The sequence below is a fragment of the Mus caroli genome, unplaced genomic scaffold, assembly GCF_978045245.1.
Source record: "Mus caroli unplaced genomic scaffold, Mus_caroli_1 scaffold_7, whole genome shotgun sequence".
NCBI lineage: Eukaryota > Metazoa > Chordata > Mammalia > Rodentia > Muridae > Mus > Mus caroli.
Window position 1 is genome coordinate 100,454,266 of NW_028227262.1, and position 16,144 is coordinate 100,470,409.

The 16,144-nt window shown below is 43.5% G+C and overlaps 1 protein-coding gene across 1 annotated transcript; it reads left to right on the top strand.

Annotated features, from left to right (window-relative positions):
- Positions 1-2,687: 2,687 nt before the first annotated feature.
- Positions 2,688-9,183, top strand: Gimap6 (GTPase, IMAP family member 6). The gene is made up of 3 exons (XM_021165338.3): positions 2,688-2,945; positions 6,268-6,352; positions 7,961-9,183. Exons 1-3 carry the CDS (start codon positions 2,754-2,756, stop codon positions 8,599-8,601), a joined length of 918 nt encoding a protein of 305 aa, XP_021020997.1. The 5' UTR covers positions 2,688-2,753; the 3' UTR covers positions 8,602-9,183.
- The last annotated feature ends 6,961 nt before the right edge of the window (positions 9,184-16,144 follow it).

Below are 16,144 nucleotides of genomic sequence, written 5' to 3' on the forward strand. Positions count from 1 at the left end.
TGTGTGGAGGGAATATGTTGGTAACGTAATTGTGTGGTTTTCAAATATGAATTTTGTAGATGACAATACTGTGTCACACTGTCACACAAAATCAAGGCATGCATTCCATCGGTATCTACATGAATGTATGGCTTCAGAAAAATGATTTACAGTTCCCAAGCATAGAGGGTCAAATTGGCATCAGCAGACATTACATGTACTCGTGGAAGCTCGACACATGAAACACAGCAGTTACCCATACTGTTGTAACCTCCTACTGCAGAGAATAGTGTCTGCTGTTATATAGAAGGGCGGCAAGTGTCCTCATTTCATATTTAAGGGTACTTCCATGACTTGCTTACCACCTAGTTTGACAACCTAAGTTCAGTTCCTGGAATTGATATGTTTCCTGCAAAGTCATCCTCTGATCTTTACACGGGTGTTGTGGCAAATCTGTGCTTACACATGTGCATCTGTATCTACACACACACACACACACACACACACACACACAGAGAGAGAGAGAGAGAGATTCATATGAAGCTTTAAAGCAAATGTTCAGCTAATTACTGTTCATCGCTAATCTATCTGGTACAGTAGCTGATCATACCCTAGTGGCAGTTAAGTAATAGAGAGAGACTTATCAAATTAATAGAAGATAAAAACTTATGTTTATAAGGCATATCACTGCACATCAAGATACTTTTGTGCATGGTAGCATTAAAATGGTTAATGCCATGCAAAGCTCAGACTAAGGGAACTGTCTTATGCCCTGACACACTTGCTGCACACACTCCAGTGAACAGCAGAAGGGAACTTATCTTTAGGTTTTATTTCTGTGAAAAGAAACATAAGGACAAGGTGTAACTAGGGCTGGCCTACAGTGGCATTGTCCAGACAGACTTGGTGCTGGAGAAGCTGAGAGTTCTACATCTTGATCCACAGGCAGCAAAAGGAGACTGACTGTCACACTGGGTGTGAGCATAGGAGACCTCAATGGCTGCCCCACAGTGTCACACTTCCTCCAACAACAGGTCACAACTACTCCAACAAAACCACATCTCCTAATAGTGCCAATCCCTATGGGCAACAAACATTCGAACACGTAAGTCTGTGGGGGCCATATCTATTCAAATCACCATAGGAAGTCTTGCTTTTCAATTAGATACAAGATTCGAGAACAGATTTGGGGGAAATATTTTGGTCTGTTTGTACCGCCCTTTTCAAGTTAATGTAAACACATTATCTGCCATTTTTCAAATGGAATGCAAAGAGCTGCAATCTTACACCCAGCTTAAAGAAAGACCAAACCATGCCTCTTCACTAGGCTTCCTACTTCACTATCACGCCTTATTCACATCCCCCCTTTTCAGGCAGTGCCTCTATTCATGACCAACTGTCTTCAAAATAAAGTACACTAGGAGTAAAATTAGAATCAGAATATCCTATGAGTACCTCAAGAGGATCACAGCTTCTTCCACCGAACCAGGTATAGATGCCACAGTTCCTCAAATATAATGTCAAGTAGCCTGTTCAGTTTATGTGGCTCTCTTCTCATTTACTCTTATAATAAAAATCATTACTAAAAACTCAGGACTGGAGAGATGGCTCAGCAGTTAAGTGTGTATATTGTGCTGGGCACGGGGCGGGAGGGGGGGTGTCTAATCCCAGCACTCAGAAGGCAGAGGCAGTCAGGTCTCTTGAGTTCAAGGCCAGTCTGGTCTAGAATGAGTTCCAGGAGAGCCAGAGCTACACAGAAAAACCTTGTCTCAAAAAAGAAAGAAAGAAAGAAAGAAGGGAGGGAGGGAGGGAGGGAGGGAGGGAGGGAGGGAGGGAGGGAGGGAGGGAGGGAGGGAGGAAGGGAAGGAAGGGAGGGAGGGAGGGAGGAAGGAAGGAAGGAAGGAAGGAAGGAAGGAAGGAAGGAAGGAAGGAAGGAAGAAAGAAAGAAAGAAAGAAAGAAAGAAAGAAAGAAAGAAAGAAAGAAAGAAAGAAAGAAAGAAAGAAAGAAAGAAAGAAAGAGTATATATTGCTTCAGCGAACCTGGGTTCTGTTCTCAACACCCAAACTGTGCTGATCACAACAGTTTGTAACTCAGCTCCAAGAGGTCCAACACCTCTGGCCTCTACAGGCACCTGCACTCACGTGAACACACACACACACACATCACAGACACATATACATGAACATGTTGCATTATTAGAAAATACAAATAAACTTTAAAAAAAAATCAGTGAATCCCAGCACTTGAGAGACCAGCAGGCTGCTCTCTGTGAGTTCTAAGCTGTTATGTGTTACATAGTGACATGCTGGCTCAACAAAGTGGTAAAAGTCATGTCTCTTAGATATGTTTATTTTCTTTATTGGTGATCAAGTAGTTGGGACCTGCCCAATAATTTTAAAAGATTCTCCACACAGGGAGAGCCTTAGAAAGAATGAATTATTAGACCTTGTTCCAAGAAAAGAGATTTATAAGATGGGGAAAGATCTCCCTAGGGAGTGAGCTCAGCTCCAAAGGCTGGGACCAGTAATGCCTGTTCCCGAGACAAGCTTTCTGGAGATTTATGGCTTCCGAAGCCTCTGAGCCTTGTTATCCTGTGTCAAGGTAAAAATAACCATGGCCGTATGCTCTTTTTAAAATTTTCCTAGGCTGTAAGCGGAAGTGACTGGCTTGTGTTTCTGCTCATTTCCTGTTTCTCATTGCACAGCAAGCTGCTATTTTGAAGGACAGTTCTTGAGCTCAGATCATATTTTGCCAACAAAATATGGATTGAAAGATGGATTGGCTTTACAGAAAAACACTCGGGTCCATCGGCTCATGTTCTATAGAAACTTTTCCCTGGCCATTCTATTCATTCTTTCAGAGAATCTACATTTCGACCCCACCAGGAAAGCCAGAAAATTCACCAGAGACCAGTGCTACTGAAGTCGGGGAAGAGAGACCTTCTTGCCTGTCAGCCAGCCCAGTGGTAAGTCCCAGTATGTGAGTATGTTTACATGTATGTGTGTGTGTGTGTGGAGTGTGTCCTGTTTGGATTTGTATATGTGTTTAGATGTGTGTGTATATATGTGTGTGTGTTTGTGTGTTTGAATATATTTACTGTTTATAAATATTTGTGTTTGTGCATATACGTGATTACACTCCTTGTGGTATGTTTATGTTGTATATAGTATTTGTATTATATATGTTGTATGTATGTTTGTGTACTGACAGGCATATGTGAGTTGCTATGTTTGTACATTTCTGTTCATTTGTACGCTTGTTTATGTGCATGTGTGTGAATGGAGTACACTGTATTCTCATGTATGTGTCATATTGGACGTATACTTGAGTTTACATATGTATATTGTTCTTGTGTATACATGTGTTGTATATGTGTATATGTTTTCAGCTGTATAAATAGCATGTATGCTGCATGTACACATTTGGTTTTGTGTGTGTTTAAATGTATGTGTACTGAATTTATGGTAGATATCATGGTTTTATTTTTATTTAAATTTATTTCATAGGAGACATTTTAATAGTGTTTTTCTTCTTTTTCACACCTCCTTACCACATTTCATGTTCTCTCTCTCTTAAAAAATATAAAATTTAAAAACCTGAAAAATCACAATAAACAAAAAAAAACCCAATAAGACCAAAAATAAAAGTCAAAACAAAATGAAAAAAAATTTAAAAGACCACAAAACTAATTGTTTAATTTCAAGCCCTTGCCAGCAATAGATAACAAACCCAAAGAACCCAAAACAAACTCAACAGCATATTTGTTTGGAGGTTCTTCATCTCATAACATTTTGTCATGGTGTTCAGGGCTTCCAGTTTAAGATTTTGGGATTCCTGTGCATGTGAACATGTGTGTCTCTGCATCTATATGTGCTTGTTTGTTTGCCTGTTTGTTTCTATTCTGGTTTGTTTTTTCTTTATTATTATTATTATTATTAATTATTATTATTACTATTATTATGCCTTGATTTTTGAGAGACAGAAAGAGTACGGATTCTGATGGGAGTAGTGTCAAGAAGGATCTTGAGGGTGTTGGGAGAGAGGAAACCATAGTCAGAATATATCGTATTGAAAAAAAACTATTTTGAATAAAAAAAATAAGAAGGAAAAAGCCCACAAAACCATGGTGTTTGTTTTGTGTTACACATGTATTTTCATGCATGTTATATATGTTGTAAATAGGTTTGTATGTTTATAAATACATGTGTGTGGCTGTGTAGTGTATATACACTCATGTGTATGTGTGTGCTTGTAGAAAGAACTGTGACGCAGAAGCTGAGAGACCCTTGTGTTCTCTGGTGACCTTTATGCTTAATCTTTCCTGTCTTTTCTCAGTGATGGGGAGCTGAGCCCAGCCAGGGTCTTGCACACTGGAAAGCATTCTACCTCTGAGTCATGTCCCCACTTCCAGTGGCCAATACTCCCTGCACTTGTTTGTGACTCTCTTTTTCTTTCTGAGCAAGAGAACAGGGTGAATGTCTGCTTCATCTGGGTTAGAGATAGAAATGCAAAGTATAGCCTATGTGTGTAGCATTGTTCATGGGGTGTGGGGGCCAGTGAGGTTCAGAGGATGAGCCTCTTTCCTTTGACAGTGCTAAGGCACAGTGCTAGGTCCTTAGCTATTGGCCTCCCAGGGTGGGGTGTTCTTGGGCTCTGCACTCTCTTCAGCTTCTGCTGGGAACATTTTCCCGCCAACCTACCTGGTCTCCAAAGAATAAATGAGGTCAGGAAAGAAGTGTGGCCTCATTTTCCACCAACCACGAAAGGAAGCAGGGACGAAGACTGAGGGCTCTGTAGTGTTTAGGCCTGCAGGTCATAGATGCAGGAGGCACAAAGGCAGTCACTGCAGCTGGAAAACTGCTCATGTCAGGATGCGGCTGACCAGACCTGGGTGAGGCTATTGATGTAACCTGTTTCCTCACTCTTCTTTGAAAGCCACCAGACTTTCTTCAGTAACCTGAACCCACATCCTAGCCCATCAAGCCAGACATTTACTGAAACATTATAAAAGCATGTCTCAAAGCCACCTCTTCAGGGGCTCCCAGTGGCTGTTCCCTGGGATTCAGAGACAATAGGGCAATTTGCTAGCTGAGAAGGATAAAGTAGCCAATAGTGCTGTGGTGATGAATCCAGGTCTCCTGCACTTGGGCACCCCATCGCAGAGCCTTCATCTGGATTGTTTAATCTGGCCGAGAGAGACTTGGTCATTCTGGGAAAGCCATGGACCATGCAGTTTTCTTCCTGATCCTGATAACAGCACTGTAAATTCTTGAAACAGAGGACAGAGTTAGCTCAGGAAGCAAGCAAGCAAGCATTGCTCTTTCATTAGAGCAGTGTTGGGAGTTCAGGGCTGCTATGGCTCTCATTTGTAATGGGAAGTAAAAGTCGATCTATAACAACAATATGTTGTGACATTGGAAGAGCAGGTCTCTTCAGATTTAGGCCTACAAATTTTCCCTGAGTGGACACTGAGGCCCAGGCAGTGTGAGCATCCTAGCTAATGACTATGTCTCCATTGCACACTGAGGTGCCCCGTTCTCAGGAGGGTTCTATCTTGCACTATGAAGATCCCCATTGCTGCCATCTTCCTAACAAGTGCTTAGTGCAGCTACTAGCTTGCAGCCATGCCAGTTCTCAGTGCATATGCCTAAATGGTTCTTTCTAGACTCAAGACCCAAAGTTTTACCCTTTCCCTAGAACTTCCTCATCCTGCCCATATAGATTTTATATGGTCTGAGACACAAAATCAAGACAACACTGCTTCCTTCTTTGCTTCTTTCTCTTTTTCACCCTTCTCTTTCTAGAGAGCCCACTCCTCACTCCAGGCCCTCAATGCACAGTTCAGGACACTGTCTCCCCAAACACATTTAGTGGCTCCTTTCTCTATGACAAATAATCTCTTACACTTAGGATAGATTGGGTGGGAGTATGACTCCTAAAGACTATAGAGAGTGTCTCATACTCCTCTTCCTCCCTCCTCATCAAGCACCCGCCCCCAAACGTGTGGAATAACTTTACCCCTTAAAATACAATCAGTAAAAATGTACAGGCTGGAGGGATGGGTTAAGGGATAAAAGTGCTTGCCAAGAGAACCTAACCACCTGAGTTTGATTCCTGGCACCCACTGGGGAAGGAGAAAACAGAATCTCAAAAGTTGTGTCTAACCTCTGCATGTGCACTGTGGCACACAACTGCCAACACATGCCTGGCACATGAGTGTGCTCACACACATACATAAAAAATAAAGTTAGTCACATGTTTTTAAGATGCATTTTTTTTTCCTGTAGGTGGAAGAGGAAGAGTGTGAACACAGACCCGAGAAGAATCCCACAAGGCAGTTGCCCCTGGACACTGGACAAGGATTGACAAAAGGTATACTACTTTCCTAGCAGAGGTGAATCAGGGAAAATGTAGATGGGGACACTGGTGTGCAAATGAACATGTGACCACACACTGAGTGCTGGGAGGGGCAGATGAAGGCCCTCATCACAGAGGTCTACCCATTGCAGTCTAAATAAAGCGAAAGGGGCTCTTCTTTATACCAGGAAGAACCCCTGACAGGTGTGATGGCCCTGGAAGGTAAGAATTGCCAGTCCCAAGGCAAAAAGAGTCTTCACACCTAAGCTCCTCCTTGAGAAGGACATGCGGGTCATACACATGATGAGACTTGCTTTGACTTGAAACTCTGGAAGTCAGTAGTCCCTGTGTGGGTGATTAGCTGAATCTGATTCGTCAAACTGATTGACAGTGCCATGCAAGCAAGCAGGATGTCCTCAGTGGCCACTGGGTAGGGCTGAGCTTAGCCTTCGCAGAGATTCACCATTGCTCCCTAACCTAGGAAGGCAGAACTTAGGAATGCTAGATACCCCCCCCCCATGTTTCCTTTCTAGAAGAAGCTAATTGTGATTCATTTTATTTTAACAAGTTTTTTTCACATATTTTTTTCATTATGAATTTGAAATGCCTGGAATGTCAAGGGGAAAAAAAATACAAGGGACAGTCAACAACACAGGCTAAGCCTTTTTCACTTCTTTTTTGTTTGTTTGCTTGTTGTTTTTGTTCTTGTTTTTGAGACAGGGTTTCTCTGTATAGCCCTGGCTGTACTGGAACTCACTTTGTAGACCAGGCTGGCCTCGAACTCAGAAATCCGCCTGCCTCTGCCTCCCGAGTGCTGGAATTAAAGGTGTGCGCCACCACCACCCAGCTGCCTTTTTCACTTGTTAAAGGAAGCAAAGTTAGTCATTATTTTAAAAAAATCTCCTCTCTGCTTCTCATGATACATTTAGCTTCTAAATATCAGCTCCAAGGGCTCAGCTAGGATCTACTCTTTGGCCCTAACTGTGTCTTGATGAGGCATCCAAACACCCACACTTGAAACCTCCATGAACCCACTCAAATTCATTTCTATCCCCCTTTGGAAAAGCTCAAGAGAGCCATGAAGACTTCAGGTCAGCTTAGAGTGCAGGTATGCAGGAGTAAAAAGCTTGGGTGCTGAGAAGGCGTGGAAGGCAGAGCCTAGCAGCCCTTTCGAGCGTTGGTGCTCTGTAATCTGAGAGACATCAGTCTCTCCCTGGGGACCACACTTGGAAAACTATCATTTGCCACTTTATGTGCTTTCAGTCTTAGCACCCACAAGTTCAGGAGAAGGATATTTCCTTCCTACCCTCCAGCCTCAGATGTTTAAAAAAAAATTGGCATCGGATTACCCAGCGTTTGGTTGGCATCTGAGTCTTCCTTCTCAGCTGGTGGCTTCTGATGTCCCCTTGGTAAGAATGTTCACTTCCACCTTTCAGGATGCAGGCTGAGAATGTAAGCCCAGGGCAGACCCCAGGGACAGGTGCTGGCCTTTGTCTCTACTGCTGTCCTCATCCTGGGACACTGCTTCTCAGGTACTAAGGGGCATGGCCTCTGATAAACAGAGGATAGGATAGGTTTTCATCTCATCTCCCTCTGGTGTTTGGTTTTGTAAACTTCTTCCAGGTCTGAAGGAGAAAAAATTCACCCCAAAGAGACTGCAGCTCCTTCTGGTGGGGAAAACAGGAAGCGGGAAAAGTGCAACAGGGAACAGCATCCTTGGCAGGCAAGCCTTTGAATCCAAAATCAGCGCTCGACCAGTGACCACGACATTCCAGAAAGGGAGTAGAGAGTTTGAGGGGAAAGAACTTGAGGTGATCGACACCCCAGATATTTTTTCACCTCAGAACCAGCCTGAGGCAACAGCTAAGAAGATCTGTGACCTCTTGGCCTCACCAGGGCCCCATGCAGTGCTGCTGGTGATACAGGTAGGCCGGTACACTGCCGAGGACCAGGCGGTGGCCAAGTGCCTCCAGGAGATCTTTGGAAACACGATCCTGGCTTACACTATTCTGGTGTTCACCCGGAAGGAAGACCTGGCTGAGGGCTCCTTAGAAGAATATATTCAAGAGAACAACAATAAGAGCCTGGATGTTCTGGATGTTGCATGTGAGAGGCGCCACTGTGGCTTCAACAACAAGGCACAAGGGGATGAGCAGGAGGCCCAGTTGAAGAAACTTATGGAGGAAGTCGAATTGATCTTGTGGGAAAATGAGGGCCATTGTTACACCATGGAATTTCCAAATGTTCCCAGCAAGACACTGTAACCAAATAGCAAGGCTCTGAGGAGGCTGAAAAGGCTGTCCCAGATTCAGATGGCCTCTGAGAAGCCCTGTAGTTACTGAGGCAGAGGGCATCCATGTGAGCCAAGCTGGCCATAAGCAGGAGTGTCTTAGTCAGTGTTCTATTGCTGTGAAGAGACACCATGACTGTGGCAACTCTTATAAAAGAAAACATTTAATTGGGGCTTAGCCCATTATCTGGGCTATTTAATAGATTGTGTTCTATAACCATGTTCTAACCATTGACTAACTTCTAAGCCCTTGAGAGACTTTGCTGCAATGACATATGTACAGTGACTAATTCTGAACAGTATATGTCTTTCCTGGGGAGGGGCAGGAGTAGTACCATCTTTTGTGAGCTAAGTAGAGTTGGATGTATAGAAACAGATTACCAAGCACAAGCAAGTCTTGCAACAGAGTCAACAAGTCTTGCAACAGATAGGCAGGACATGGCAGAGATCCTGAGGAGTCAAATATGAGAGAGCCAACCCAGAGCCATCCCCTGTGTGCTGTCTCCCCTGTGCTCCACCATAAGTCCCCCAATAAAGCCTTCATGTCCCATTGGTACCACTTGCCTCTTTGTGATTTTTGTCTGATTTGGGGAAAGAACCTTGAACTGATTGGTCACCACAGTGGCTCTGACATACATGGCAAGATCTATCCAGGGCTATGGAAGAATATGAATAGGAACCTAGTAAGAAACAAAAACAAAAATAAAAATAAAAATAAAAATAAATGAATCAAGCCACTTGATTCTCTTGAACCATAACAAAAAGGCGTTGTGGGTACTTCTTCTGGATCAGAATGAGTGAGGTTGGGATAACTGAAGAAGCCAGCCTTGGCCCAGAAGGAGAGCCTTATCCCAAGGCTATAGGATGTGGGACATGATCATGGTTAGAAACAGTCAGTGCTCCCTTCCCCCATGAGGCTGGGATGGGTCACCCTTGTTACCTCCCTTTTTTCTTTTGGGTCCATCACTCGGATTTAGATCCAGCTTTGGAAATATTAGAAAGCAAAGGATATTTTCATGCTCATATGAACTCTTTTACCTTGATAGGAGTGCAGATGGGGGTGGTGAAGGGAGGGTCTTTATATGTAAATGAGCTCTGCTGGAAGATCCTTTAGAAGGGTGAGCAGAGGGAAGGGTATCTTTGAAAAAAGAGACCCCGCAAAAGAAGGCGGGGTGCTTAGATGTCATGTGTAGTGGAAACTTGGTTTTTACAAAAACTCTGTAACACAAGGATGTCTTCCAGGAGAGATGTTCCCTACAGATAGGGTCTGACCAACAAAAGAAAGAAACAGGACATTAGCTCAGACCTCTTACAGGAAGCAGTTTATCCAACCTGCCATGCCTCAAATGCAGCTGAGCATCTGGGAGATTCAAAAGAGGTCTTGGGAGTGTGACCTCTTCAGCTAATCAGTAGCTAAAGGGAGGAAGGGACAGCCGATCTCCATTACTTCTTCTGCTCCCTTCAGCTGTGCAATGGAGTCTCCCTCCCCTATAGAAGGTTGGGAAACAGGATGGTAGGGATTGCATGGGGACTGTTAGGACTCAGAAGATGTGGCCTTGAGGTCCTGCTGGGTGCTTATCTGCAGGTCTGTGTCTAATTTCTTCTGTCTACCTAGAAAGAGGAACTAACTTCTGTTGCACAGGCAAAAACATCACAAATCACAAATGACAGATGACAGTGATGGCTCTGGTTTGGAAAATTGCTGGGAAGTCCCTGATAAAGGGTGCAGCGCTTCCTTGTATTGTTTTGACTTCCCCAAACAGGAAACAGATTGTTTCCTCTCCCCTGGCTCCTAGCAACCAGATAGGACCAACACTTTCACTTCCTCCATCACCTCCTGCTCCCAGGTAGCCCCAGCACTGAGAGTTGGGCACAACTGATCAGGCATCTTGATATCCCTAGACTGAATCAGCTACCCAAACAAGTGTCTATTATAGATGAGCCTTGCAGTTTGTAATAACATTCCAAGGATACAGTGGATCTATAGACAGTATGGATACACTCTGTTACTGAGCATAGCAGGAAAGGAGTACAGAGCAAAGAGAATGTGTTCTAAAAATCTCATCACAAGAGGGCTCATTCAGGTATCAGCTACAGCAGGACACACTGACAAAGTGTAAAGCAGACAGTGATGTCTCTCTGTTAATGTGTAAAGTCCTGCTATGCCAACAGTAGGCTTTCTAGGAATAAAGGCTTTGAGGAAGCTAAAAGAAGCCACTGTCAGTCAGAAGGTGCCTGGAAATAATGTAATTGTATGTGAAATCATGAAATAATTTCATTTACACTTGAATGGCAGGCTTAAACACAAACTAGGATTGGAATCCCAGAGGAAAGCTGAACATTTTTCTTTTCTAAATTTCTTTATTCTCTCATAGTGCTTTCTCACCCATTGTAGCTGGGGGATTACCAGTGAATGTTTAGCCATGTGTAAGTCAGTGCAGTGTGACCTGCTGAACAGCTCTAGGGTAGAGGTATCCTCTACAGTTCTACATGGTGGCTGTAGGCACTCTCTCAGGGAAGACTTAGATAGCCCAGCTGTCCTGCAGTTCTCGGTGCAGGCTCCAAGGACAGATGGACTCTTCCGAGCACACTTCTGGTCCCCTCCAGTGATGTGTCCTGTCTGCAGGATCTGAGAAGTCAACACAGAAGTCTCAGCTGAGGTAAATCAACCTCGGCTTTCAGATCAGGAAGTATCCTTTGTTACCATTGGCCTAAAATCCCCTATGGCATACAGGGACTGCTCCCAACCAGCCCAGGAATGCCGCATTGGCATTGTTTGACTACATCTCAGAGACAATTCACTAATGTGGCTTGGTAGTCAAAGGAGCTGATTTTGATGTGACAAAGGGAGGCTGTGAGTCTGTTGGTGGCTAGGATAAGCTCCATCAGAGCCATGTCTCCCTCCCTTCCTACTCAGCATTCTTTCACAGCAACTTCTAGTCTCAGAATCATAGAAGAAAGAGGAAGGCAGCATGGCTATGCAAGAGAACAAGGCCTTTTATTACCAAGGTGAAGGAAGTGCAGAAACCCACAATACTTCTGCTTATATTCTTGGTCATAAGGCTGCCGCCAGCCACAGGAAACCCTGTGGAATGCAACCCTCATGGACACTTTGCTTTCTAGGTAATGATATAGCTGTGTTCATAAGGAAGGACCAAAGGGTTGTACAGACAGAAGGAAGTTACCCCGCTCGACTCCTATCAGGTCACTCAGCTTTTCTCTCCTCACTCTGAAGACACCTCAGCCTCCCATCCCTGGATGAGGTCATACTACAACGTACTGTCCAAGCTAAGGTCTTATTAATTCTACATAGAAGCCAAAAAATGGGTCAAGAAATAAATCCTCAGAGTATGACTCTGGTTTCAAACCATACCAGAGCTTGTACCTGGCCAGACTCCCTCAGAGACACTCTGGATAGAAAGAAGTCAAGCAAACCACCAAAACTCAAGGGAAGAACAGAGCGGGACACGCCCGTGAGCTTGTATTTCCTGGAGCAACACCTGGTGAGATGGAATTTGAGGCACATGTTTGTTTAACTTACTCTTCTGCCTTAGCCTTTGGGTCTTTTTCTCGGGTTGCTCCCATACTAACCACCTACAGTTCCACTGAACGAGAGTCCAGTTGGATGGTGTTAGTGGATGTTAGGTTTCAAGACTGGGACAAACGGCTGAGGTCACTGTTTAACACTGGCTGCTAGGTTCTCCCAGCATCCTTTAGTCTCTATTTGTTACAGCCCCCTCCCGACTGGCATACCCTGAACTCTGCAACCCCAGGGGCTAGGCTGCTCTTTTATACATAATCCAATCATTTTTATTAGTAGCTCTTTTTGTACCTTTGGCGGCTGCATCTGGCTTCCTTCTCCCTTCTCCTTTCCCCTCCCCTTCTCTTCACATGACCCAGGTCAGTCTGGTCATGCCCACTCTGGACTTTCCCAGATATGCTCTCCCACATATCTATAATATACCTTATCCTTCACCATATCTAGAAGCAGTTATGTGTCTTTCTTTCCCTTTTTATTTCTTTTTTTTCATCAATAGTAATTGGAAACATAACAGAAACAATCCATTCTTAACAAATGCTCACACTAAGAAGGCTGCCTTCTTTTTAAATCTGCATTAATATTTTCCTTGTTAGAAGATGATCATTACTATCTACTTCCTGTGTACTTTTATGATGTGAACACTGAATTTCACAAAAACATCCAGTATTAGTCATATATATTTACCAGGTACCTAGAAGTTGTTGAGATGTGAAGTATGGGCCAAGGTCTAATAAGTACTTTTGAAACACATCTTTGGGTGTGGCTGGTATAGCATTTCTGCACCATTGTACAATGCCTACATTGAGACTGAGATCCTGTGCTGGACAAAGGCAGGAAAAGACATTTCTCCTGCTTCAAGTATTGGGAAAAAAAAAAAAAGCAGGACATCAAAGACATGCCTCCCAGGAGTCTGTGAGGAAAAGATACACAGAAAGGACTGAATCAGATAAGGTAGAGTATCATTTTAGCCCACTTTATTGCTCTGCCTAGCATGTGACTCCCTGGTCATTAATGAGAGTTCACAGCAGGGACCTGCAGCCAATGTGTGCTTAAGTATGTCCCTCTTTTACCCACGTGGAATGTGCCCGTGAAGGCCAAACTAATGAGAGCAACCAAGACTGTGTACCTGCCCAAAGGAGCCCTTCCTGGTGCCCATAGAGTGGAAAGAGAAAGGAAGAATATAGCTCACTTCTGCTCCCCAGAGGTCCCCAAGGAAGAATAATCTGGTCTCATCTTTTGAAAAACACAAATATAAACAGGAAATGTGGTTCAATGGTTCCCCAGTCCCACCCAGGGACAGAGCAGAACCAACCTCTGCCCTTCCTGAGCAGCAGGACTTTAAAGTTTTCATGGCCAGTTGCCTCCTCTTCTGCTGTGGTTCTGTTTTGTTTTGTTTTGTTTTGTTTTGTTTTGTTTTGTTTTGTTTTTTTGAGACAGGGTTTCTCTGTGTAGCCCTGGCTGTCCTGGAACTCACTCTGTAGACCAGGCTGGCCTCGAACTCAGAAATCCACCTGCCTCTGCCTCCCAAGTGCTGGAATTAAAGGCGTGCGCCACCACTGCTCTCTGCTGTGGTTCTTGAGACACTTCCCATATGGCACTAAACAAAATTACTTGCATGTTTTATAATTTTCAATCAGCCAAGGGTTTTGTTTTATGACTTCATGGGAGATCTTTCTTATGTAATAAAAATCTAAATATTTAGGAGTCAAGTCTAGTGACACATGCCAGAGGCAGAAGCAGGAGGATTTCTGTGAGTTCCGGGTCAATCTGGTCTACAAAGTAAGGACAGCCAGGGTGACACAGAGAAACTCTGTCTCAAACAAGCAAACAAACGAACAAAACGTAAATATTTAATGTTTTCCCCAAAATTCCCCAATGGTGAAGCTCTGCTTTGTAACATTTCTCTAATTAGCATTTGGACAAGTAAACTTCCGAGGTTATATGCTATGCTACACCTCCGTGTTGTGAAGAGTTGGTGTAATAGAAGTATCCAGGGTCTTCCTCATAGCCAGTTTCAAAAACAAATAAATAACAACAAAAAGTAGAGAAGTTCTGAGGGTAAGACACCTCTATGAAGACTGAGAACTTGAGGTTGGTTCCTGGGACCACACGGTACAGGAAGAGAACCAACTCTCACAAGTTGTCCTCTGATCTCTACATACACATGCTCCATGTGCATCTACACACATAAGTAAATGTAACAAAAACATAGAAAATAAGGTAGACATTGATGGAAGAAGATTCTCTGGCTTCCACATGCATGCACGTATACCAACCCACACACATACAAAATACTTGTGATAGAAGAAGCTACAAAGTGATCCTGTTCTACTCCTCCTGGGTATGTGCCCCAAAGAGTCAAACCAACCATAAAATACAGATAAATACATAACCACAATTATTATCACACTACTCAGTCTAGGAGTCCATTAAAGAATGAATGGATAATGAAAATATGAGATATACACATATGGCTATCGAAGAAAGAATGCTCTTTTATTTGTAATAAATGGATAGAGTTGGAGATTTTTATGCTAAGTAAAATAAGCCAGACTTAGGAACACAAGTATCATGCTTTTTCTGTCATATGTAAAATCTAGATTTTTTTTAAAGGTGTTAAAAATGAGGGGGGAGGAGAAGGAAGGGGTTTAGAAGAAGTAGGAGGAGGTAACTGAGGAAAGGGGGGCTAGAGAGACAGCATAGCATGTGTGCTCTTTGCCATGGATATATAGTAAAATAATAATTAAACAAACAAAACCAGGAGTGCTTGCTGCTGTTACAGAAAACCCAAGTTCAGTTCTCACACCCATGTTAGGTGGACTATAACTGCCTGTAACTCCAGCTTCAGAGGACCCAATGCTTGCTTCCTGTCTTCTTCTGTGTTGTTCAGGTACCTGCACACAAATAGTCTATGTTAAGACAGTAAAGATCAGACTCCTTTGTTGTAAACGTCACTTTTATTTACCTGACTAAATGTCACTTTTACACACCTGACGTAATTGTTGTCTTGGAAGCTTACAATTGAATAAGCTCATCCTTTCTAGTTCTTTCTAAATTCTGACTGCCTGGTTCAACTTAGCTGTTCTAGTTTAGACTCTTCTCCAAGCTGATTGATTCAAACTGGCTTCTCTCAGCTTCTCACTGAATTGTTCTGCTTGGCCTCAAACTAAGTCTAGAAATCTGTTCTAATCTTTTGGTTTCTTCTCATTCTCTGGCTCATTCTGTCTTTACCTGTGTCTAGCTTGTTCTCTCTGCAATGTGTCTCTGTAAAACTGTCCCAGTAAAACTGCCCCTCTCTCTCTCTCTCTCTCTCTCTCTCTCTCTCTCTCTCTCTCTCTCTCTCTCTCTCTCTCTCTGTGTGTGTGTGTGTGTGTGTGTGTGTCTGTCTGTCTGTCTGTCTGTTTGTCTACCTCTGTCTCTTTCTCTGCACTGCTCTATTTCTCCTGTCCGTGTGAGAGTTAGGCATATCCTATCTTGGACTTGTTCTGTCAAATCTTTCTCAGATTCACCACTTTGTCTGCCCCTCAATTAGACCTCACTTTCAAACATAGCAGCTTCCTTCTACAAACTAAGTTTACTTACATTGTTTGGGATTAAAAGTGTGTACTAAGTGCATGTCTCTATTCCAGCCAGAGTAGCCATGTTGCTGAATTAAAATTCCTCTACAGTTTGTATTCTTGACTGATGATTGATATGGGAGCCTACAAGGGGAGGTGCCATTCTTGGATAAGTGGCCTGGGTGTATTAAAAATGTTAAGCAGGAGGCCAGCTGGGAGAGAGAGATACCCAAGTGCCCTATGATAAGTGCGTATGTGATGGAGAGAGATGGGTGGGAAAGCAAACCTGAGCATTTCATTCACTGTGGAGGGAGGTGGACCTGGAGACATCACAGCCATGAGGAACAGGCAGCTATGAGGAGCCTGTGTAACCACCTGGGGCCATGATGATATTCTGGCCTGGGCTGCCACCAAGGGCC

Coding starts and splice junctions, on each gene's coding strand:
- Gimap6 (XM_021165338.3), top strand. CDS start 2,754: ATGGATTGGCTTTACAGAAAAACACTCGGGTCCATCGGCTCATGTTCT. Junction 2,946..6,267: donor GCCTGTCAGCCAGCCCAGTG/GTAAGTCCCAGT, acceptor TTTTTCCTGTAG/GTGGAAGAGGAAGAGTGTGA. Junction 6,353..7,960: donor TGGACAAGGATTGACAAAAG/GTATACTACTTT, acceptor AACTTCTTCCAG/GTCTGAAGGAGAAAAAATTC.